Source organism: Kickxella alabastrina, assembly GCF_025024165.1.
Source record: "Kickxella alabastrina strain RSA 675 chromosome Unknown BX661scaffold_1, whole genome shotgun sequence".
Classification (NCBI taxonomy): domain Eukaryota; kingdom Fungi; phylum Kickxellomycota; class Kickxellomycetes; order Kickxellales; family Kickxellaceae; genus Kickxella; species Kickxella alabastrina.
In genome coordinates this window covers 1,402,668-1,426,508 of record NW_026251472.1, presented here as the reverse complement: position 1 = coordinate 1,426,508, position 23,841 = coordinate 1,402,668, and the positions used below count along the sequence as shown (strand labels likewise).

At 47.5% G+C, this 23,841-nt stretch overlaps 11 protein-coding genes across 11 annotated transcripts; 6 read left to right on the top strand and 5 right to left on the bottom strand.

Moving 5' to 3' along the window:
* Positions 1 to 233: 233 nt before the first annotated feature.
* On the top strand, positions 234 to 3,271 carry BX661DRAFT_9127 (uncharacterized protein). The gene has a single exon (XM_051539586.1). It carries the CDS (start codon positions 402 to 404, stop codon positions 3,216 to 3,218), a length of 2,817 nt encoding a protein of 938 aa, XP_051395360.1. The 5' UTR covers positions 234 to 401; the 3' UTR covers positions 3,219 to 3,271.
* A 1,437-nt stretch (positions 3,272 to 4,708) lies between these two features.
* On the top strand, positions 4,709 to 6,637 carry BX661DRAFT_175860 (P-loop containing nucleoside triphosphate hydrolase protein). The gene has a single exon (XM_051534195.1). The coding sequence runs from the start codon at positions 5,198 to 5,200 to the stop codon at positions 6,608 to 6,610; it is 1,413 nt and encodes a 470-aa protein (XP_051395359.1). The 5' UTR covers positions 4,709 to 5,197; the 3' UTR covers positions 6,611 to 6,637.
* On the bottom strand, positions 6,638 to 7,285 carry BX661DRAFT_175859 (6-O-methylguanine DNA methyltransferase). The gene has a single exon (XM_051534194.1). It carries the CDS (start codon positions 7,219 to 7,221, stop codon positions 6,697 to 6,699), a length of 525 nt encoding a protein of 174 aa, XP_051395358.1. The 5' UTR covers positions 7,222 to 7,285; the 3' UTR covers positions 6,638 to 6,696.
* A 523-nt stretch (positions 7,286 to 7,808) lies between these two features.
* Positions 7,809 to 10,783, top strand: BX661DRAFT_175857 (uncharacterized protein). Its single transcript, XM_051534193.1, has one exon. It carries the CDS (start codon positions 8,079 to 8,081, stop codon positions 10,707 to 10,709), a length of 2,631 nt encoding a protein of 876 aa, XP_051395357.1. The 5' UTR covers positions 7,809 to 8,078; the 3' UTR covers positions 10,710 to 10,783.
* Positions 10,784 to 11,751: 968 nt separating this feature from the next.
* On the top strand, positions 11,752 to 13,479 carry BX661DRAFT_202699 (uncharacterized protein; the record flags this gene model as incomplete). Its single annotated transcript, XM_051538512.1, has 3 exons — positions 11,752 to 12,221; positions 12,300 to 12,824; positions 13,188 to 13,479. The coding sequence occupies 3 exons, from the start codon at positions 11,752 to 11,754 to the stop codon at positions 13,426 to 13,428; spliced, it is 1,236 nt and encodes a 411-aa protein (XP_051395356.1). The 3' UTR covers positions 13,429 to 13,479.
* A 25-nt stretch (positions 13,480 to 13,504) lies between these two features.
* On the bottom strand, positions 13,505 to 14,394 carry BX661DRAFT_175854 (ribosomal protein S18). The gene has a single exon (XM_051534192.1). The coding sequence runs from the start codon at positions 14,178 to 14,180 to the stop codon at positions 13,641 to 13,643; it is 540 nt and encodes a 179-aa protein (XP_051395355.1). The 5' UTR covers positions 14,181 to 14,394; the 3' UTR covers positions 13,505 to 13,640.
* Positions 14,395 to 14,783: 389 nt separating this feature from the next.
* Positions 14,784 to 15,326, bottom strand: BX661DRAFT_138791 (ADP-ribosylation factor family-domain-containing protein; the record flags this gene model as incomplete). The annotated part of the gene is made up of 1 exon (XM_051532746.1): positions 14,784 to 15,326. One exon carries the CDS (start codon positions 15,324 to 15,326, stop codon positions 14,784 to 14,786), a length of 543 nt encoding a protein of 180 aa, XP_051395354.1.
* Positions 15,327 to 16,426: 1,100 nt separating this feature from the next.
* BX661DRAFT_192757 (uroporphyrinogen decarboxylase-like protein) lies at positions 16,427 to 17,605 on the bottom strand (the record flags this gene model as incomplete). Its single annotated transcript, XM_051537729.1, has 2 exons — positions 16,427 to 17,531; positions 17,556 to 17,605. 2 exons carry the CDS (start codon positions 17,603 to 17,605, stop codon positions 16,427 to 16,429), a joined length of 1,155 nt encoding a protein of 384 aa, XP_051395353.1.
* A 518-nt stretch (positions 17,606 to 18,123) lies between these two features.
* Positions 18,124 to 18,402, bottom strand: BX661DRAFT_138809 (mitochondrial import inner membrane translocase subunit TIM9; the record flags this gene model as incomplete). Its single annotated transcript, XM_051532749.1, has 1 exon — positions 18,124 to 18,402. The coding sequence occupies one exon, from the start codon at positions 18,400 to 18,402 to the stop codon at positions 18,124 to 18,126; it is 279 nt and encodes a 92-aa protein (XP_051395352.1).
* A 333-nt stretch (positions 18,403 to 18,735) lies between these two features.
* BX661DRAFT_175851 (uncharacterized protein) lies at positions 18,736 to 21,180 on the top strand. The gene has a single exon (XM_051534191.1). It carries the CDS (start codon positions 18,814 to 18,816, stop codon positions 20,800 to 20,802), a length of 1,989 nt encoding a protein of 662 aa, XP_051395351.1. The 5' UTR covers positions 18,736 to 18,813; the 3' UTR covers positions 20,803 to 21,180.
* Positions 21,181 to 21,928: 748 nt separating this feature from the next.
* BX661DRAFT_195523 (uncharacterized protein) lies at positions 21,929 to 23,530 on the top strand (the record flags this gene model as incomplete). The annotated part of the gene is made up of 1 exon (XM_051537952.1): positions 21,929 to 23,530. One exon carries the CDS (start codon positions 21,929 to 21,931, stop codon positions 23,528 to 23,530), a length of 1,602 nt encoding a protein of 533 aa, XP_051395350.1.
* Between the last annotated feature and the right edge of the window lie 311 nt (positions 23,531 to 23,841).

The following is a 23,841-nucleotide window of genomic DNA, read 5'->3' as shown; positions in this document are numbered from 1 at the left end:
TAATTGCAACCAAAGTATACACACGGCCTTGGCGCTTTCTTATTAAAAAGAAAAGGCGAAAGTCACTCTTTTTATTTAAACGCGCACACGGCGAAAGAGAAAAACGCAAGAAATTGAGCAGAAAGTAAAGTTTTCCCTTTTTTCGCTGCTAAATTACATCTTACACAATTATTCTACAGTCGCTACATATTAGACATCCTTTTCTGCGTACGTACTCGTGTGATTTATTAATAGAAACTGCCCTCTTTTGTGGATAGTTCTTTTTCGGAGTTCTAGTCCACAGCTGATACCGTTTACGCATTTAATCTAATATAAATTATTTTTATTATTATTTCTTTTCTCTCTACTCTTCATTATTTCTTATTAATTTATTCATAATTAACATATACATTAAATTTTCCATGTCTTGCTTTAGTCAACTTCCGTTTGTCGTTTTCGACAAAATTTTGTGCAAACTTATAAACGCCGACGAAACCACGCTCGACAAGTGGACAGAATATTTGCCGCTGCTGGGAGTATGCCACGCGTGGAGAGAAGCCGCAAAGTGCTTGGTCTACCAAAACGCCATTCTGGACGGGTCTGCTCGACAGAACCAAGGTTTTGTTGACCATTTATCAAATAAAAACGCCGAAAATAAACTAGCAAACACAAATATAGGGCTGATAAAGGCCACCGGAAACGCATGTTTTGCCAAAACACTGCTCGTTAGAATACAGTATCCTCCGTATTACCACTCGCTAGTTACCGAGGCAGACTCAATTTTTTCATTTGGAAGCTGCGATTGGAGTAGCATCAGTAAAATCGAAATCGTTGGAGGTATGATTCCGCGTATCTTTCTCAGCCACGGGCTTCAATCTGAGGTTTTGCAATGCTCCGGGCACTTTCACGAACAGCTAATCACTCACATGCCACATGTCAGCAACTTTCGTCTTTTATCCGACCAGGATGGGTCCGTATCAGCAATTTTCAGCCCGCTTTTGATCTTGTACTCGCACAATCTAAAACACCTTTGGAATTACGAACCGCTATTGCTAAAAGAGCCGGTCTATTTTAGCCAGCTGGTGTCACTTGATGTTGATATACGTCTTACAACACATGTACCGATGATTAACTGTCAGACACTACAGAAATTAAAATTGAGAAATATTCCCAGGTCATTTATGTGGAACGAGCTGGCAAACACCGGGCCCACTGATAACTTCGTGTTTTCAAACTTGCACGAGTTGAGTTTGGATTTCGTAGCCGGGTCATATATGGAGGAAAACAAAAGCACCGCAAAGTTGTATTTTCCAGCTCTGCGAAACCTGGACATTGCAGTTCCCACATTCCGCCACTTCGAGCATCTACTGAGCTTTGAAAACTATCAGTGGCCAAACGTGACAAAATTAAACATTTTCATGTGCGAGCTTTACAAAGGCGATTCAAACCAAATATCGAGTATCCCCATTGAGCACAGCAACTATTTGGCTACGCAAACCAAACACCACATGCCCAGTATTACTCAAATGCGCTTGGACTATTCTTCGTATAAAAACAACAAGGTGTATTTCTACAATGCATTGGCCAACCTGTACGCTAACCAGTTAACTCATGTTGGGTTTGTTTATCCAATGGAATTTACAGCAAAACAGTTTTCGCGCGAGCTCACGCACTTGACTCTGAATGCCAATAACAATACTCTGAGCACGCTACCGAGGATATATGCCGAATCACTAAAATGCTTAATGCTTATCAACCTTGAGTCCACATTTACTTGGGACATGTTTCAAGATAAATTGGTGACAGAAACTATAAATTTCAAGCAACTAGAGGAAATGGTTATAAAGTACAACTTTGCTGAAAGGGACATTGCTTTTGAATATGTCCAGTTTATACGCTATCAAAAAAACCAAAACAGTACGCCGCTTATGTTGTGCCCAGAGTTGAAGAGTCTAACTATTATGGACGCAACAATTAACAGGCTCCAAAGAATTATATGCTACGGCTCTAATATATGGCCAAAAATACAAAAACTAGAAGTGTATTTGAATGAGCCTAATACCTCTGATATCTGGTACAATGATAGTACTTGCGAGTATATGCAAGCTACATGCGTGTTTGCAAATAATTTAGTTAAAACACTGCCACATATCGACAACATTGGCATACACTCATCCGACAAATGCAATGCGTATATGAGCAAATTTTGCAGTATTATTTTCAACAGCTACGTACACCAACTGAAATCATATCATTGCGATGTTCCTATTGAATCTACTACCAACACATTTTCACCAGAGCTAAGCAGCTTGAGAATTAATTCAAACAATATTAACAATGTGCCGCTATTTACCATAAACAGGGGAAACACAGAGTGCGTTAAAATCGAAGGGGATCTCAGTAATCTTACTTGGAACAGCTTTACGAGCAACGACAGCGAATCAAATGAGATTATATTCAAAAATTTAAGAACCTTTAAGCTGAACCATTGCAACAGCGGCTCTACAAACAAATTTACTGGCCAGGTTGGTTCTAACAATGCAACTGAGCAACAGCCATTTACCTTAAAAATGCCAAAATTGAAATATATAGATATTTGTGACGTAAATAGTAAAAGCAATATCTTCAACTCGTCTATTGAGTTTAAGCGTATAGACAAAGCAGAGATAATGGGGTCATACAAGTCATTGAAGCTGATGAACTCTTCAAGCAGGGGAACAATAGGTGATTGCGATGTTATGTTGACCCCAGATGCAGATATGGATATGAATGACTTTTATGAAACAACAAACAGCTTTTTTGGAGATACAAATGCTATTAAGTATTCGGTTCTTGATTTGAACATAGACATGTCTAGATTTGATGCACAGGTAATATGTTGGACTAATCTCCATGCTCTTGAAATTTGCCAACAAGTAATGTTTACCTCAATTTTAGATTTATTGCCAAAAGTTCCCCGGTTGACCAAGCTGATACTAGGCAAAATCAGAAGTGACAGTGCCTTTGAGCTAAGCCTTAATCAAGTGCATCCGATCTCAACAAACATCACCCAACTGAAGCTGAATGGCGCAGTAACCGCAAGTTCCAAGGATATAAAACCTAATTGCATAAAATACTTAATACTGGCAATAACGTCACTGGAACAGGTTATATTTTTATCTGAAGAGTTTGGCCAGGCCTCTTTTGTCAAAAAGTTCAAAGCGTTGTATCCCCACTTGGAGAATATCACTTTTGAATAATATAGTAGTTTTAGATTAACTTTTATTACGTAATAAACTTTAGCAAATGCACACCATTCTGCTTTTACTTAGTCGTCACGCCAGTCTTGGTTATAATACATAAAATATTATCACAGAAAGAAAGCGTTGGTGCAAGGTTTGTGCAGAAAAGCAATGTATGCATTTTAAACATTTAATTTGCAGGGTATTTATGCATATAAGCAGTGCAATACCACAAAGGAGCAGATGTGAAAACGTTGTACACGTGTAATTAATGTGCTTGATCAAAACACAAAATCATCGCACAGCTCAAAAGGTAGCAATTTTCAGTTGGTGTTAAAATACAAGCAGCATTAGAAAAGTGTATAGTACGCATGTTTGAGCTCATAAGAAAGTCAAATTTGAGCAGGATGTGAATAAGATTGTTGTAAATTATTTGGTTGTATCGTTTAGATTTAAAACAAAATTAAGTTATTTAATAATTTAATACAAAGACTGCTCGGCTGGTCATGCGGTCACAATCTTTTGAACGCATTTTCTTTTTGGCTTACGCAATTGGCAGCTTAGCAACCTTTTTATTTTTATTTTTAGTGCGCATGTTAACACACTTAAAAAGAAATGCGCAATGTGTGAAATTTTTCTTTATAATAAAATCCATATACCCTAGATTTATTCACTCGCACTTTTTTGTTGGAAAACATTACGCTCAACAAAACTCTGCCTAGTATAGCTGTGATAGCAATTACGGCTATGTCACGCGACGATCGCGATTACTTTAAATCGCGATTATATTCTACTACTTTGGGTTTTCGATTGATAAGGGTGCATCTTTATCTCCCTTATAGTGGACTTTTGATATTAATATATTTATTATAGTTTATTGTTATCACAATATCCATGTGAGCTTGTTAACAGTCTTCTTCCTTTTAGATTTTTGCTTTAATGTACATTCAAACAGCAACAGCTTTTATTTGTATTTGCGCCAAAAATTAACAGCGCAGAAGAAACACAGGTGTAAAAGTCGAGCAGTTCTCTAAAATAATTTTTTCTTTACTCATCATTGTTCTCCACCATTTTTACAGTAACAAATTAGTTATACTATTACTGCAGCTCAAGCAGACTAACACCCAGCGTACACAAACACGGGGCCAATTGTGGAAACAACAGAACTTCTTCAGCTCAGAAAATTTGATCCTGTGAATGAGGCAAGCAATAGTGGCCCATTTGCTTTAGTTCCAAATAACTGTACAGTTACAAATTTCAAATCTATTTTAATGAAATATTTGGAAACATTCCATCCTACATATGCTTCAATAGAATTTATTGATGTCATAAAAATTGCAAATTTAAAAATGATGAAACAAAAATCGTTATCTGAGTTTTATGTGAACACAACTATTGAGAAATGTGCGGGAAAAGTAGGCTGTTCGAAGTTCCCATTATTTGTTATTGACGAGAAGTTGTATTTGGATCTGTCTGAAATATTGATTTGAGTAAATCTGTAAGATACTTTTAGTCACTTTGTCAAGCTCGACTAGTTTTTTTTTGAAAATAAAACGCTACATTGTTGCATAGTAATTGAAGTGCTTTAATGCACATGGTCATTACAGATGACACAAAGCGGTCGAATTTTTTCATAACCAAACTAGTTGTCTAATCCGCGATCAAACAATCAACTCGATCATTCTTGCTTTATTCCCCTTTTGCAGAGAATGAGAATAAAAATGAGCACGACATTCCCCAATTTGATTAACGCGTTATTTTCCCACTGTACGCGCGGTTTTGGCGTCAATGTTGGCTTCAAGCGCGGGTTCCCAATCGCCGGTAGTAGTAAAAAAATTCTAGGAACGCAGTTTTTTAGGCTCTTTTTTTGCAAACAGAATACAATTAGCAATTAGCAAATTTTATTGTATCCTTTTCTTCGCTTTTTACTCAGACCCTTCATTCTTTTTTATCACTAATTTTGACTAATTTACGCTCACAGAAAACGAAATACTACAATGCCTGCTACTCGTCTTGCCCGTGGCTCCACCAGAAGAGAGGCACTTGCCGAAGTACCCATCTCACGCCCACAGAACAACGTGGACAGCCCACTAAAATTGCTAACAAATATAAAGCCTGCCCTCCCCGCAGCCAAAAACAACAACAGCGGCAACAACGACGCGCCAAAGAAGACAGTCTCACACTTTATTGCCACCAAAACCGTTTTCCACCGCTCGACAGCCGCCCCGCAAATTATCGGGCGTGCATCAGAGCAGCAGACGATCCAAGGATTCCTCCAGTCGACGGTCGAAAAAGGCGGCGGCGGTAGCATGTATATCTCGGGAAATCCGGGCACCGGCAAAACTGAATGTCTCCAGGCCCTTATCAAGAAGTCGACGTCGACCTTTACATCAGTGCTCGTCAACTGTGTGCCCCTCACGCGGCCAGGGCAAGTGTACAAGGCCGTATTGGATGCCATGGAGACGGGGGATGTGTCCGAGGCGGGTGCTCAAGGTTCTTTGGAAAGGAGGGTGTACAGTGGCGATGCATTTTTGGTTATTCTAGATGAGGTCGACAGTTTGCTGGGCAACAGGCAGGAGGTACTGTACAGACTATTTGAGATGGCGGCGCATCCAGATTCAAAAATGGCGCTTGTGGGCATAGCAAATGCGCTGGACCTCACTGACCGCTTCCTGCCGCGCCTGCAAGCACGCAACTGCGAACCCTTGCTACTGAACTTCAACCCGTACCAAGTCACAGACATTGTCGCCATTTTGCAGAGCCGTCTGGAATCCGTCGCTGGTGCCGGTGATCCAGTGATTCAGCGCGCAGCACTGGAGTTGTGCGCGCGCAAGGTCGCCGCCACCTCAGGTGACCTCCGCAAGGCCCTGGACGTCTGCCGCCAGGCCATGGAGGCTGCTGAGTCCGACCACAAGCGCAAGGCCACGGACAAGGAGAATGAAGGGGTCTCCCTACAGCCCAAGGTAACCATCGCGCATGTTGCCAAGACGCTGGCCAAGCTCAACGGGTCGCCTGTGGGGCAGAAGCTGGACGCCTTGAATTTTCAGCAAAAGCTCGTGCTCTGCGCTCACATTTCGCTCGCTAATATTGCGGCAGCCGCATCGAAGAAGAAGGCCGCAGGGGCTGGTGGGATTGCTGTATCTGGGCTATATGCCGAGTACATGGGAATTTGCGGCAGACTTGGCCTATTGGCTCCCGTTTCTCGGACAGAGTTCCTGGACCTGGTATCCATGATGGAGACCCAGGGCATCATTATCCTGGAGGCATCATCCAAGGTCGCACGCCGCGGCGGTCGTCGCATTGTGTCCGATTCGGGTGCCGCCGACGACCGCGCAGTCAGACTCTCTATAGATGAGGCCGATATCCGCCGCGCATTGACCAAAACCGCAGCTCTCTCTCCGCTTCTCTAGACATTTTTCCCACTCCCTCCATTTGCTTGTAAAATTGTTTTTTATTTCTTAATTCATTCCCCACTTCACTAAAACAAAAAGACGCATTACTCGCAAAATTCATTGAAAAACTGTCTCTGCTGCAACGACGCCGCCACAAACCCCTTGTCGTCAAACCTCAGGCCTTCCTTTTCAAGCTTTGCCTTTTTGAAAAATATCAGGCTAGTCGTGTCTCCGCTAAACCCACCGATATAATAGTCCGATGTGATTACCCGGTGGCAAGGGATGGGCAGCGGGCAGAACGGGTTCTTGGATAGCGCGTTACCAACTGCGCGTGACCCAGTGGCCAGGAAATCCGCCATGGCCTTGTACGTCGTGAACGAGCCCTTGGGAATCTGGCGGCAAGCATCGTACACGCGGTATTGGAACTTGGTGACCGGCCGGCCAGTCTTGGGCGAAATGTACTCGAGCCGGCTTTGAGCGGTTTCCGGGTACTCGATAACTGTGTCGATGTCGTCGTCGATAGTCGCGGGAGCCATGGCAGAGTCAAAAAGCCGCGTGTGAGAGTTACAGCAGGGCTTGGTCACAAAATGACTGCTCTTAGTGGGAGCAACAACCACAGTAGTTTTCATGGTATTTGTATAAAAAAAGTGGAAATATTGCAAGAAACGATGCAAAAAAATTATAAAGTTTGCTGCGCAAAAAAAAAGAAAGTTTAGTAAGATTTGTGATAGACAAAAACAGCCACAACAAAATAAATCATTTAATTTGGAACGGTTTGCGCCGATTGGTTATTTTCGTGTTTCAGATTAAATCAATCAATCAGTCACATGAGGGAGGCGATGTCACAAAATCGCGCTTTCAAAAAATTTAAATTAACCGAAACGAAATATGTCGAGGCGTTTTCCCAATATGTATGAGGATGTAAACATTTTGTTTAAATATGATTTGGTTCTAGCACTAGAACCGCCGACTCATTCCAGAGTTGTACTTGGTACTCAACTGAGGGACGTATGAATGAAGGGTCAATCATTGCAATGCTATTTGTTGCTAGCGTTAGAAAATCAGGACCGAGTGAGCCCGGGTTTTTCTGAAAGCTCTTCTTTTGAAATCAAAGTATTCCCCAAATACAATTTTTCATCCGTATGCAGAACATCATTGATGGATGTGCCACGCGATCCTTATTTTTTGGTTCTGGCTTCTCTCGTCCATATTTTATTTTACGAGTTGTTTCGCGGTTTACAAATATTTATATTTATATTTATATTTTTTAGTACACAAGCGCCCATTTTAAATTATCACACATTTCTAGTTAATTATTATATTTTTGTTTGCCTGCTGCGAATTCCGCGACATTCCAATCTGACAGCAACAAAAGAGAAAGCTTAGCGCGCAGCCACGTCGAATTCAAATTATAACAAGCGCGCCGGTGACGCGTCCACAACTTAACCAGGCTGTTATTCCACAAACTTGGCATACATACGAAACCATGGAGCTTCCCGGACGCCCACAGGCCGAAATAAGCAACAGAACATGGCAAACAACCGTTGCGCTGCGGCCAGGGGCTTGCACTATTGTCGACTGGACCGCCAACGCCACAACCGAGGATAAAGGCGCAGCGGAAGCAACCGCCAATGCCGACCACGTGTCTGATGAAGCTTCCGAAAGTGACGGGTCTATGGAGGACGAAATTGGTGGATATGCTAGTGGCACGACAGCCCTGCCACCAGCCATCGCCAACGATCCCTTTTTCGCGCAACTACTGAAGAACGCCGAGCTGCGCGACGCGAAAGATAAGAAAAAAGCGGCGAAGAAGAGACAGAGCAGGAAGGCTAAGGACATTGCCGAGGACAACTACGATTTGGACGATCCCTTCATTGACGACAGCGAGTTGACGTTTATGGACGGACACAATCACACACAGAAGCAGCAGCGGAAGAAGCGGCGAAAGAAGGACGATGGAAATGCCACGGAAACTGATGGCCAGGACGCGGTGCCTGCGGAACCCATTGGCGCCATTTCAGGCGTGGACGAAGGCCATGGGGTCATAGCGGAGGATGCGGCTGGTGGTCATGACGACGATAGGCTGGATGAATTGGACATGGACGACATTGATGCGTATGACGAGGACGATTTCTTTGTTTATTTTGGCCCGCTGAACGAGATGGTTGAGGGCAGCGCTGCGGAGGAAGAGCCATTTGAGGAGGAGCCTGCGGGCAAAAAATTGCGCTCGCGGAAACGTCCTGAAAAGAAGCAGCAGTCACTGCACCTGGCAAAGGACAGTACGCAAAGCAGGCGCAGGTCAAATGGGGCATCGGCGTCCAAACACGATACCACAGAGGCGGCTGCAAAGAAGAAGACCGAGAGCAAGGCCCAACCGCAGCAACCCCAACCCCAACCGCAGCAGCAGCAGCAGCATCGCCGAAGTGGCAGCACTGGTTCTGTGGAAGTTAGCACAGCTCCTCCCGTCGCAGCGACAGACGCTAGCCTTATACCGTCTAATGGCAGAAAGGCGGGTCCACGCACAAGTCGCAAGCTTGACCAGCAACCAAAGGCAAGCACTGTGGCTGCTGGCACTGCTGAAACAGATGGTCTGCCACAGCCTGTGCGGAATTGGCGCCCCCCCGTGCCGGCGCGTGACAAGAAAGTTTCGGAATTGTCAGCTGCTGCATCAGCAAGTGCGGGCAGCTCCAAATACCCTGATGCTACAATTGCTGATGCTGGAGCGGCGGCCAATTTCACTAACGAGGAATCGGCGACACAGGGCTATGTACGTGGGAGCACACCCTCGGCCGGCGGCGGCGGCACTGCAGGTTCAGTTGCGCCGGAGGACACAAAGGCAGCCAACGAAGCACGACTCCCCACCCACGAAATCGAAGACGCGCTGATAGAACTTACACAAGCAACAAAGAGCGAGGCGTTTTCCAATCGACAGCGGTTTCCGTCGTCGCTCAAGCCGCCACTGCGCCAAGTGTGCGAGTTATCCATGGCACGTGCGCTCGAATACGACCGGTCGGTCCTGTCGCTTGACACACCCGAGCACCACGTATTTGCGTGGAGCACGCCGCTGGACATTGTCGGCTTTACCAGCGGAATATACTATCGCCTGGCAGACACGCTGCCATACAACCGAGCGACCATGCGCAAGATCGTCAGCAAGCTCATGGGTGCCGACCTTATCACATGGAAGGACCGGCAACTGAAGCAGATTGAGGATGGGCTGAAGGCGCGCATCGACGAGCAGATTGAACGCGGGCTTGGCTGGATACCTGTGGGCGCTCGTACAGCGAGCAAGGATGGCGACAATGGCGATGCTGGCATCGCACAAATGCGTTGGCACTGGACGACGATCAGCAAGCATATCTTGTACCAGTACATGATTTTGACCCTCAACATCAATGAGCTGCGCAACCATCTGGAGCAGAGTCTTGGAAAGGACGGCTCGTATCGCGAGCAGCAGGCTCGCAAGGACGCATATGCGCACTTGGTCAACCTTTGGCCTGGCTCAGGCATGTCCACTTACGAGATCAGCCGCGCGTATAGTAGTCGCAAGTCGCTTCTTGAAAAGCAGACCAAAAAGTCCGACCCCACGATGGGCCAGCCGCGCACTGAGGCCAGTACTATCGGGGTTGTTGCTTCGGATCCAACGGAATCTTTGCCAAAATCGGCTGATTCTGCTGCCTATTTGAGTTCACAAGTTCACTCGCATGTGACCCCAGATCCACCAAAAGCCAGCTCACCATACGACAATAATCCGGTAGCTTTTCTGAAGCAGGCTTCGCCATACTTCCAGCAAACGTCGCCCATGCCGGTCACTTCACCAGCAAGAGAGCCCTATGTTTGCCATCAGTCGTCTCCTTTTGATGATGGCGTGTTGTTGCAGCCCCATCTGTCCCAAGTCCCAATGCGACGTAACCTGGGGTTTTCGAACCCGCTGGTTGAATCGACGCTGGATCAGCAGGTACGCAGCCATGTTTCCTCGTATTATGCCTCGGACAGCGAGCAACAGCAGCAACAACAACAGCAGCAGCAGGGTCCAGATGCCAATGAAGGCGAGGATAACAACAGCCAGAGTTCTAGTCGATACAGTATGAGCGTGAAGAACCTGATGTCACCATAGTCGATGCGTGTTTTGTTTTGTTTTTAAATTTATTGGATCAAGAATCGAATTAAACTTGGACCATTCAATCGTCATACACGACTTTTCAACATTAAAATGTTTTCCTACATACCGGTGGATCCTGTTTGAAAGGAGTACTCGATCATGCAGTGCGTCGTCAAGGTGGCTATAATAACATCGTCTATTCTCCACTCCGTGAGATATCGCCCGAAAAGCTACCTGCATTTTGAAGACTGAGAGCAGTTCAACAAGCTCGTTGCCGGTGCGCTTTATTGTTTGGAACCGGCGGTCTAATAATATCTTGGAATATCTATAAGAGTTTAATGGAGGCGGGCTGCCGGCTGCTTCTGTACAACGGGCTGAGGAGAGATTATGTTGCACGGCACAGTCGGCCAGCAATGCAATGTTCAATACTGGGAAACTATTGAGGCCCTTTGCGGTACCATGGTGGAATGTTCGACTGTAATAGTCTCGGGCAGTATTAGACATGCTTGTCCAGGCGTACGTTAAGAGCTTTAGAAGAATGTCAAAGTAAAATATAAATGTTACAGGAGTTGAATGATAATGTTAATGTACATTTTGTAATACACCTTTTCAGCAGCCTCAAGGCAGTAATAGCATGGTGAAATACTATGTGCGCTTGAGTGGAACTCGGTTAGTATCAACTTTTAGCTGTTTATTTACATAAATTATAATTTCAAATTGGCTTGGCTTGGCTCGGCTTGTATTGTCTTGTACTATATTTACAAATTGTTGTTTGGAAAGTTCTAAAGCCGGACCAAAAGTTATCAGAAACTATTAACAACAGTATTGACAATAGCAACAATTGCTGGTGGCTGTCAATGTTTGGGGCGCAGTCTATTATATGCCGGAATATTAATGTTCAGTTTCCACCACATTCCATCTTTTTTCTTTTTCTTTCTTTCTTTTTTTCACATCATTTTTTATTGGCATTTTTGACAATATTTCACTTTGTTTCATTCCTCGTTTTTTGACTATCTCTCTCTTCACTCTTCATCTCCTACTTTTCCAAAGACCAAGGATGACTATTTCAGCACCCGCTAGAAAAACCGACAAACCTGTGGATGGTTCCACTCAGGGCCAGGGCGACAGTGTCAACCAATCAAGCCAGCTAGCCGACAAGATTATAGCTGCTCTTAGGGTCCAGCTTGCCGCAAAGGACGAGCAACTTTTGGTGAAGGACGCTGTAATCGCTGCAAAGGACGTTTGGCTTTCTGCCAAAGACCCACTACTTGCAACTAAGGATGCCGAGCTTGCAGAAATATTTGTCAAGGTTGAGACTCTCACCGCAAGGGTGGCCGAACTGGAGACAATTGCTCACCACCACCACAAAGATATTAGCACCGCTGATACAGCCGATCCCACAGTGTTGCAATGTGTTGACAAGGACATCACCACTTCCGAGGATGAGCCTGTACAGCCAGATGCCCAGCCGGCAGCTGTTGGCACATCCGGTCCAGATGCCGCCGACAACTCTAGCGATGCCTGCATGTCCAATGTTGCCGAGATCGTACCAGTCCCGCCCTTCATGGAATGATCACAGCCTGTTGCCGACTCCAAACCATATAGCATTATGGAACTATTATATTATCCGATTTGTGTCCCTACCCGCGTTGCCGTGGTGGATTTTAAGGAGGACAAGTCAAATATCGATTTGTGCCTTGTAATTTCATGCATTCCAGCTGGCCAGCGTTCTGACATTATTGTGGCCTATGGTGTGGAGTGCTCAGCCCTGGACGATTTGGATAATTGGGCCTTTAAAAGCACAACTTCTTCAGTTGGCAGCAGCAAATTTGTTGTTGGGCGGAACAAGTCAAAGTCCAGAGGTACTATTGATGATCCTGTACTAAGATGCGACAACATCAAATTCACGGTCTGCCAGACGATATACGACCCACTTGTATTGCAGTTTGTCAACGTTGGTTCAAAGCAATGGCTTGCTGGAGAAGTGAGCTTGACAACTCCACTGTACAAAAGCATCAGTCGCCAGAGAAAGCTGGTCTTTGGCAATGACTTTAGCATTAGGGGTGATGAGGGTCGCGTGAGTCATGGACTGGGTGGCTTGGCTTGCAACTACAGACATGGCAAGCTCAGGTATAACTCCCAGGCAACATCCGACGACAACACGAGCACTCCTGGGAATATCGGTTGGACGGAGTATCCAACCTTGCAGTGCGTTATTAATATTTTCCCGTTGACAGAGATTACGCGCAGTATTCCACATCTCATGGCTCCATGCCAGCACTTTGGGAGTTGCGCAGACTTCAAAATAATGCTTGCTAAGACTATTTATCGTTGGAGGGTTGCAGCGGATATTTGCTTGAAATGCAAATATGGCTCGGATGACTATCATCAGGCTAAAAAGAGGCTTTACGATGTAGAGGCAAATATTTGACGCTCAATTTGCCTTGCCTACGAGGTGTCATTTGGTACTAAGTGGATGCCAATTATCACCAGATATTCGTGGGGCTGTTATGAATTGAAGAGAAAAAGACTTCAGGTCGAGGATGCTTTTGATACTTATCGAGCCAATTATTGTTTGGATAAATCCAAAAAATCTTATGATTCTGATGACAACTCTTTCAATGAGTCAGACACACGCCAATATAATACCACAAATGAAAGGGACTTTTACAACAGTTATATAACTGCCATGCAGAAATGGCTGAGGAATGCTTGTCAGGCCGATCAATACTAGTTTAGCGAGTGTTTCGGTTAGGCTATTTTCCATCTTTTAACTATCTTCAAATACCATTTTTGATTATGATTTTGACAAACATTAAACAATTTTTATATTTTTGAAAAACAGTTAAACTTTATAAATGTTTACAAAGTTACGCCCCACTTTAAAAATGCTGTAAAAAAACTTATATTTAAGTACTCTGCATTGGGCTAAGCTTTCAAGTCCTTTTAGCGAGAACCACTGCCACCGCCGCGTCCCAAAGACTTGTAGTTATACATAAAGTACGACTTGCTAGTAACCGGCATCAAGCCAAAAGCTCTCGCTCTCTTAATAGCCTGAGCTAATCTACGCTGCGACTTTGCAGTCAATCCAGTCTTATACCTAGGTTTAATCTTCCCCATCTCAGTGATAAAGTTGGACAGCACATTAGTGTTCTTGTACTCCTTCAGGGGATCAATACCGAGGGCGACAAAGGGATCCGCAGTCGTACGAGATTCGCGAGCTTTACGGCTCGGATTTTGAGCGTTCATTTCGTTGAGTTCGCTCGGGTGGTATGTTTGTTTGGGGAAAAATACACGGCTGTAAGAGTTGTTGTCAAAGACCTTATCAGAGCCTTGCTTTTGCTGTTGCTGCTGTTGTGCAATGGGTGCAATTATGCGGTCCATTTGCTGTGACTTGGTGTCTTGGGTTGTGGATGAGAGAGGGGTTTTTTGTTGTTGTTCGGGTTTGTTAATGTTGCTGCCGCTGCCGGTAGTGGTGGTACTCATGGTGCGGCGGGTTGCCAGGGATAGCGCGGATCGCGGGCTAAAAAACCCAAGTCTCAGTGAAGACAGCATTTGGCGATGCAATAAAAACAAAAAACAAAAAGGATATAGGGGTTTTGAATTTTGGTTAGTAAATCTAAAAAGTGTGCAAATAAATAAAAAATATATATATATATTAAGCAAAAGTTGAATTTAAACACAAAAAGTTGAATTGAAATGGAAAAAACGACTACACCCAAAGAACGAGATAAAAGATTCGTTGGATTTTCTCTGGCCACACAAACCAGCTTGATCGCAAAAGAAAAAAGTGGATCGAAAAATTAAATTACATCCACAAAGCGCCTAGAAATGCGATCATGCTGAATAAAAAGTGGTCCGCATCGAGGTTACGCACAGACAGGGCCTTGGTTACAACACAAAACAAAGCAATCCATTACAATGCAATATCAATTCATTTGAGGTTAGACAAGTTTGCAAGTATGAAAATTTTAACAAAAAAATGAATAAAGAGGGGGGGTTGGTATAGAAAAAATGAGAGGAAAAAAGTGAGAGGAGCAAACCCACCATTGGTTCCAATTGAAGTAAAAAACACGGGCCCTGTTGGTCTTAAGGAGTCTTGATGTTCTGGCTGAGCCAGCTCAGACCCTCAAACAGACCCTCACCGGTGGTAGCACATGACGGGTGCACATACCACTGGCGATCGCGCATCCGATGCAGACCAAGCTTCTCTGTAACCTCCGCGGGAGTCATCGCTGATGGCAAATCCTGCTTGTTCGCAAACACAAGCAGAAGGCAGTCCTTCATCTCCCTGTCACCGACAATACGGTGGAGCTCCGTTCTCGCCTCGTCTATGCGGTCGCGATCGGCCGAATCAACTACGAAAATAAGCGCCTGCGTGCCTGTGTAATAGTGACGCCACAGAGGCCGGATCTTGTCCTGGCCTCCAACATCCCACACGTTGAACTTGACATTCTTGTATGTCACCGTCTCCACGTTGAAGCCGACGGTCGGAATGGTCGTCACCGACTGGTTGAGCTTCAGCTTGTACAGAATTGTTGTTTTGCCGGCGGCATCGAGCCCGAGCATCAGTATACGCATCTCCTTGTTGCCAAAGAGCTTGGCGAGCATCTTTGAGATTCCGGCGCCCATTTTCTCGACGAGTATAATTAGTATTAAAGGGGTGTGTGTAGCGGCCGGAGAGAAGGGCGGTCAATGAATTTGAAGGTGAAGGCGAGAGCTGTGTTTTTCCCAAGTGGCGTGTGCTGAAAGAAAAAAATGCGAGCGTTTATAAGAAAATCCTCTCCAATGAGCGTACCTCCCTATTCACTACACAAAAATAAAAAGTGAAGCATGGAAGGTAAGGTTTTTAGTTGTGTTGAGCTTTTTTGAGCGGAGCTGAAAAAACATAATGACAACAACTTTTTTTGGGACGAATAAAAAAAACCGATGGTCTCGAGTAAACCGCGCACACAACACCCCGACTGCCTGGGCTAGTATGCGTGTTAATTTTCTTTGTTTATTTTTTGGCGGACAGTAGCTGCGTCTGTTTGCGTCTGCGTGCGTCTGTTTGCGTCTGTTTGCGTCGAGGTAAAAAAAGCAATAGACTAGGTGTCGCGAAATTACCTTGCAGATGATAGCAATGAGCAAATAAAAAATTAGTAGCGGCAGCCAAAACAACTAAGGGTTGCAGTCCGCTGGATAAATGATAATAAACTTTAAAAAGAAGTTATAATAATAGTGTGCCAACAAGTAGAAGAGAGAAAATAAAAAAGAACTTTGTTATTATTTATCCTCCTTCTGTGAACAGCTCAACAAAAAGAATTGCAAAAAATAGCGGGCTTTGACAGGAAAAAAAGGAGGCTAGAAAAAACACATAACACGAACACGGCAAGCAGGTTTCCAGAAACAACAACAACAATTGAGTCAGGCTCGGCTCGAGTTGTGAGTGGACGAAGAAAAACGACCATTGTTGAGCCACACAGGCTTCCAGCACGATGCTCTTTTAGGTGCGTTTTGTGCGGGATGTTCATGGGATTTTTCATTCAATTTTACTGCAAATTCGAAAAAAGAAGTTTTATCTTTTTGTTTTTGCGGCTGACAATCATAAACAAAAAGAAAGTTCCCGTGCGCTCCGCTGGTTAATTGCCGTTTTTGGACAAAGGGGGCGACGATTAAAAAAACCAGAAAGTGTTGTGGTTAAAAGTAGCAGAATGGACCGGCCTCCATTGTTCTGGCAAAAGGCAATTAGTCTACTGGCGAAGCGCGCTGCTCGACTCATGGACAGCCTCCAGGAACACACGCAGGTGCTCGGGGCTGTGGCCAGGCATCATGCCGTGGCCAAGATTGGCGATGTGGCCAGCGGGCCCGAACGCGCGGCACATCTCCGCGGTGCGCTGGCGGATAGTCTCGGCGTCGCCGAACAGAACAGTCGGATCGAGGTTGCCCTGCAGAACCACAGTGCGGCCCTGCTGGCCGGCGCTCTGCAGCGCCGCATCGACACGCTGGCGAGCCGCCACAGGATCAACGGTCCAGTCGAGCGAGATGACGTCGTACACGGTCTCTGTGGCCAGCTGCTCCAGCGCATAGTGCGCGCCCTTGGCAAACACCGTCATAGGCACACCTGGGCACTGGCTCTTGACGCGTGCGGCAATCTTGGCAAGGTAGGGCAGCGAGAACTCGGCGAAGTCCGCCGGGCCGAGCTCTCCGGCCCACGACTCAAACACCTGCACAGCCTGGGCGCCCGCACGCACCTGGCCAATAAGGAATTCGGCGGCAACATTGGCAATGCGCGAGAGCAGCTCGTGTGCGGCCTGGCGGTGGCTGAACAGCCACGCCTTGGCCAGCGCAAAGGTCTTTGAGCCGCCGCCCTCAACCATATACGCCATCAGCGTCCATGGGGCGCCGATGAACCCGAGCAGCGGCACTTGGCCCTGCAGCGCATGGCGGGTGTTTGTAATGGCCTTGTACACGTAGTCCAGCTCGCGATCGACCGAGTATCCGGGCCGCGCGTCCACCAGGCGCGCCATATCGGCAGGGGTCCGCAGAGGATCCGGGAGGTGCGGGCCCTTGCCCGGAACCATCTGCACCTCCAGCCCCATTGCCTGCGGGATCACCAGGATGTCCGAGAAAATAATGGCTGCGTCCAGCAGCCCGGCGTAGCGCCGCATCGGCTGCACGGTCACCTCGGTGGCCAGCGCCGGCGTCCGGCACACTTTGAAAAACTCGTTCTCGACGCGGATTGCCCGGAATTCCGGCAGGTACCGGCCGGCCTGGCGCATGCACCAGACGGGCGCGCGCTCGGTCTTCTCGCCGCGCGCCGTGCGCAGGTACAGGTCGTTCTGCAGCGTGGGGAAGCTGGCTGTGTCAAAGTTGACCGACGCGTTTTCTGTGATGCTGTCGGCGACGCTGGACGTGGGTGGCATTTGCATTATAAATTATAATGGTGTGTAGGGCACAAGAAGGGATTACAAATAATTAATGAAAAAAGGAAGGGGAGGAGAGATGAGCGTGCGGAGGCCTAATAATGGGGAGGGGGTTGCCAAGAGAAGGATACTGCCGCTGCTGCTGCTGCTTCTGCTTCTGCTTCCGCTGCTGCTGCTGCTGCTGCTTCTGTTTCTGCTGCGTTATCTATCGTTTTTTGTTTCGACAGCGCCCCAATATGATTTTTTGTGCGCCAAAATCCTCAAGGCTCGTGTTCGTGTGGCTGTCCCCCCCCGCAGGGTACACAGAAACATAGATATTTTTTGATCTCCTGCCCAAATATTTCCATACAGCCATTATTTTGCTTACAGAAAGCAACTGAAAAAAATCGTATATTATGAACAAATTACATGTTTGTTTTTTATTCTCCAAAAAGTCCATAAAGACAAGTAGTGAAAAAAGATTCTATAACGCAACAAGAAAAAAAGACCTTCTCCCCCTCCCCCTCTTCTCTCTCTTTTTGATCTTAGTTACCCAGCTTGGCCTGTTCCTCCATCAGCTTGGCGTTCTCCTCAGCAAAACGCTGACCAACACGCTCGTTCATCTTCATGTTCTTCAGCGTGCAGCGGGTAACGCATGTCAGCTCCTTATCGCCCAACTTGTTCGACGTAAAATCCGAGACGCAGTCGTCAAAGCACCGCGAGACCAGATTCGAGTACATGCGCATAAAATCCTTGAGCTGCTTCTGCTCCATCATCTGCTGCAGGCGCTGCTCCTGGTACGATGGGCCGTAGTTGTTGTACATTGTGTTTATTTTATTTTTTTGGGAGGACGGTTTTTAAATTTGCCGAGGGAGGTTCAAAAGTTTATAATTATCGAAATTGAACAGAAAGGAGAACAAAAAAAATAAAAATAAAAATAAAAGTGTTTTAAAAATACAATTAATTGTCGTCAGTACCAAAATTAATTTTTTTATCTTGGATGCGTTCAAAAGTCATTTTTGCTCGAGTTGAGAAACCCGAAAATCACCAATCTTGATTCCAGATCAAACAAAAGGAAAAAATAGGCAAAAAAAAATAGTTTAATAAACATCCAATTTGTCAGCGCAAAAGAAAGCCATTATTTTTACTTTGCTTCAGTTTGTGCCTCCCCACCTTTTCGAATTTGTACTTGAATTTTTATTATATATTTCTGCACCTGTCTAATTAAATAAATAATGGCACCCAGGTCAAAGATAAACTCGTCGCTCGGAAAGGCCATCATCCGCAAGCGTTTTGAGGGCAAGCGGCGGCCGACAGAAAACGACACGGAGCTGCACACGACCGTGCTCGACGACGGGCCATCATGGACAAAACTGCAGTCGATCACGCAGCAGGGCGACCTCGAGGAGTTTCTGCACACGGCCGAGCTGGCAGGCACCGAGTTCACAGCCGAGCGCATGAACGTCAAGATCATCGCCGCCAACCACACGGCCAACCCCTATCTTCTGTCCGCCGACGAAGAGGCGCAGACGCTCCAAAAGCACCGCGAGAACAGCGATCGCCTCAAGGTGCCGCGGAGACCCGCCTGGGACTCAACCACGACTGCTAACCAGCTGCACCGCGATGAGCGTGAGTCCTTTATGAACTGGAGACGCCAGCTGGCCATGCTGCAGGATGAGCAAGGACTGCTACTGACGCCCTTTGAGCGCAACCTGGAAGTCTGGCGCCAACTCTGGCGCGTGCTTGAGCGCTCCCATTTGGTTGTGCAGATTGTCGATGCCCGTAACCCAATGCTCTTCCATAGCCGCGATCTCGGCGACTATGTCAAGGAGATCGATCCGCGCAAGCGCAGCCTGCTGCTGATCAACAAGGCCGATATGCTCAGCGAGGCGCAGCGCGAAGCGTGGGCCGCGCACTTTGTTGCCGAGGGTATCCCGTACCTGTTCTTCTCGGCCAAGGAGAGTAACGAGAAGCTTGAGGCTGAGCGCGAGCGCGAGGAGGCCGAGAAGTTGGCACACGAAATGGCTCTGAATACCGTCACTGAGGATCAGTTCGACGAAATGAGCGCGATCAAGGATGCCCTGGCGGAGGTGCAGCGGAAGGCTGCTGAGGAGGTGGAAAAGATTGACCCTGAGGATGCCTTTGAGGCAAGTGTACGCGCCGTCAATCTTTCGGACGAAGAGCTGCGCACGCGCGTGCTGGCGCCCGCCGAGCTGGTTTCGATCCTGATGCGCGAGTGCCCGAAGATCGCCAACGAGCACTCCCACAACAAGCTGGTCATTGGTCTGGTCGGATACCCCAACGTCGGTAAGTCGTCGACCATCAATGCGCTGGTGGGCTCCAAGAAGGTCAATGTCGGTGCGATGCCCGGCAAAACCAAGCATTTCCAGACCATCCACCTGACCAGTGACGTTCTCCTGTGTGATTGCCCCGGTCTTGTCTTCCCGACATTTGCTACGACTCAAGCCGATATGGTGTGCAATGGCGTGTTGCCCATTGACCAGCTGCGCGAGTTTACCGGCCCCAGTGGCCTTATTGCCAAGCGTCTGCCCAAGTGGGCGCTCGAGGCCATCTATGGCATTGAGATCCGCACGCGTCCGATCGAGGAGGGCGGCTCCGGCATCCCCACGGCTGAGGAGCTGCTGACCGCCTACGCTGCCGCCCGCGGCATGTTCAAGGGCGGTGAGGGTAACCCCGACGAGGCGCGCGCCGCCCGTGTGCTGCTCAAGGACTACGTTGGCGGCAAGCTCGTCTACTGCCACTCGCCACCCGGCTGGTCCAAGGAGGATGACTTCAATATCGACCACTACAACCCGCAGGCGATCGCCAAGCGCACGCGCCATTTGATCGAAGAAGGCTCTGAGTTCAGCGTCAAGCACGCTGCCAGTGACCGCAACACCGTCAAGGATGTTGTTGCCACCAGTGGATCCGTGCGCATCGACGCCCTTGATTCGCGCTTCTTCAGCACTGGCGCTGCTCTGCTTAATGCTCAGCGCCGCGCGGGTACCCATGAGGTCAAGCAGGGCAAGGGGTTTGCGCAGATGCAGATTGCTGTCGCCGCCCGCTCGAACACGAATAACCGCGGCGAGATCGAGGCAATTTCGGGAACGGAGGCTGCGCGCTTGGCTGCGCTGGAACATGCCGGCAAGGATGGCAAGAAGAGCCACAAGAAGAGGCGCGCTGGCAAGCAGCGCAGTGGAAAGGGCGTGTACGAGGAGCTGTAAAGAATATTAAAATATCAGAAGCCTTACAAACCCCTCTCATTCCAAAAAAACAAATTCAAAATTCAAAATCACAATCAAATAATCAGTTTAATCAGCACGTGTTGTGGCGATGTATCAACTGTTATTATGATTGGATACTTTGCCCTTGTGCCTTATTCTGTTTTGTAGCAGTATCACAGTTAACAATGGTGTCTGGTTGGTGCACTGTGATTCGCTGATTAGTGGCGCTGGGGGGGAGGAAAGATACAAAAATAGTGGGGGGATATGTGAAATGCGATCATTGCACGCGCGCCGCGCACGCGAAAAAGTACAATCAGAATTTTGCTTGGTGTAATTTCTGCTTTGTTTTCAGTTTCAGGCGCAATAAAAACAAAAAATGGGAAAATGGCTTGTGTGTGAAAGAGGACTTCCTTTTTGCTTTCTTCTTTTATTATGCGCTTTTGATGCATTCTGCGCGTTGCATTCTTTTTTTGACCATGTCTTCGCGTTCATGATGGGGGGGGGGGGGGGGGGGGAGGAAGAGGGAAGGGCGATTACGCAAATATAAATCTCCCCTTGATTTTTTTTCTTTGCCTCGTCAGAATTTAAATTTTTTGAACCTCTACTCTTGATTTTTTTTACTCCTTTTTTGCTTGAATAAATTAAAATTATTTATTCGCTCTCTATATTTTTTTCAAAGTCATTACACACACATAAAATAAGCGGTAAGTTTTTCATTTTTGCTTAATCAAGTCTGAACATACGCTGCTTGCGATGTTTGCTGGCTTGCCTTTTTTTAGTTCAGCTTGAATTTGGCTCTGGTCTAGAACTGGTCCTTCCTTTTTTCTTTTACTGAAAGAAGGCGAAATTGAAATTTGAACAGGCCAAGAAAAATAACAATTTTGTTAACTTGGCAACGACAACGGCAAAACCGTGTTCATGTCCACGTCTGCACTGACAACGATGGCTTCGAGTCCAATATCTTGCTTTCATCCCTTCTCGCTACTTACTCTATTTCCGTCCACACAATACCTTTGCAACTACTGACTTAACAAAGCGATGGCGCAGTCTGTGTTTTATTTTTGTTGTTGATGCATCATCTTTTTTCATTATTCTCCCTCTCACTCTTGCTCTCAGCACAGTAGACATGGACGCCGAAATGGCCGAAGTTAAAGACCACAGCATTATGGACCAGGACGAGCAGCAGCTCCACGATGAGCACCACCACCACGACGAGCACCACCACGAGCACCATCTTCACCACCACCATGAGCTCGAGCACGAGCACGAGCACCAGGGCGAGGATGACAATATGGGCGAGCCCATGGGCGACGAGCACGACGTTGGCGTCGATCAGGAGCAGGACCCAGACACACAGCAGTATGATCAGCAGTACGATGGCAGCTACGTGCAGCAATACGAGACCGGCGAGGAGGGCGCCGAGGGCATATACGAGGTGCAGGGCGCCGTCGAGGGCGAGTATGAGCAGGACCCCGACTCTGTCGCCTACGACGTGGTTGTTGACGCGGCCGCTGCGGTTGCCTCGGCTGCCGCTGCCGCCGCCGTGCCCGGCGAGCAGGAGTATGGCGAGCAGCAGGTGGGCGACGGCCAGGAGTACGCGGACCAGCAGGTGGGCGACGGCGGGCAGGAGTACGCAGACCAGCAGCACGACGGGTACATGGATGACCCCAACGCGCACCAGTACGGCGAGCAGGACCTCAACGGGCAGACCGATGACCAGGGCGAGTTGGTAGACGACCAGACGCTGGCGGCGCACCCGGCGACTTCGCGCGAGATGGAGGTCGCCGAGTCAATGGTCATTGACAACGAGCACGGGATGAGCTCCGAGGTGACGCAGGCGATGACGCGCTACGACTACACAAGCAACCCCGATGGGCTGCAGACGCTGGCGGCGACCAGCTCAGCGGTCACAGCGCAGAACATGATGGAGACGCCGACGCGCGGACACCACCACGGTATGGACAGCTCAATGGGCATGTACCACGGGCAGAAGCCCATGATGCCCAAGTTCAACCGCGCGCGCAACTGGTCCAACGAGGAAACCAAGATCCTGCTGGCCGAGCTCGATCGCATTGTTAATAACAACACGGATGACCGGCGCGAGACAGTGCTGCGCTCACACTCGACGTACGAGGAGATCGCCGAGGCGCTGCGCAACAAGGGGTACAGTAGCCGCGACGGGCAGGGCTGTATGATCCGTTGGCGCAACCTGCTGCGCGTGTACAAGCAGCTGCGCGCATCGATGGTCGACGGCAATCCACCGTCCAGCCACCCCAATATGCAGTACGCCAGTGCTATTGAGGGCATCTACCGGTTCCCGCCCGACGGCATGCCCTATATCCACAACGAGGGCTCGCCCTCCCTGGAGCAGTCACCCGGCGCACAGTCGCGCACATGGTCGCAGGCCAACGGTGGATCGTACGAGACTCCTGCGCGCAAGAGGGCGCGTGAGATCAACATGATGTCCGAGAACATTGAGCAGGTCGACCAGAAGCTTGAGCAGACCATGGAGTACGTTGGACAGCAGAACGAGCTGCTGCGCTCGCTTGTTGACCGGCTGTCACGCTCCGAAGAGGCCCTTAAGCAGACTGAAGCGGCCCTGGAGTCCCTTAATGCCACTATTACTGAGAAGGATGCCAGGCGCGATGAGCTCGAGAAGCAGCTGCTGGCCACACTGCAGGCGCTGTCCCATGTTATTGCGGCAAAGAAACCCGAGGAGCAGCAGTAAAAAGAGAGAAACAAATATTGTTTTCTGGCTGTAGACTGGGCTGGACTTGGGGCTGGGTGCTGGCTGCTAAATAGGAAAAAAAAATCTAGAACCAACGTGTGCCTTTTTTGGAGAACCCGGAAATTTTCAGCTCCTGTTAATTTTTTATGCGCTCACTGTAGCTGGGGGAGGGGGGTTTCTTCCTTTTTTAATTTCTGGCAGGCGCTTTGTTTGATTAGGTTTTATGTCTTTCTTTATTTCTTTATTTCTTTCTTGGCCAGGCCACACCTTTTTATTTTATTTTTCATATTCAAGCTCATACTTTAAAAAAT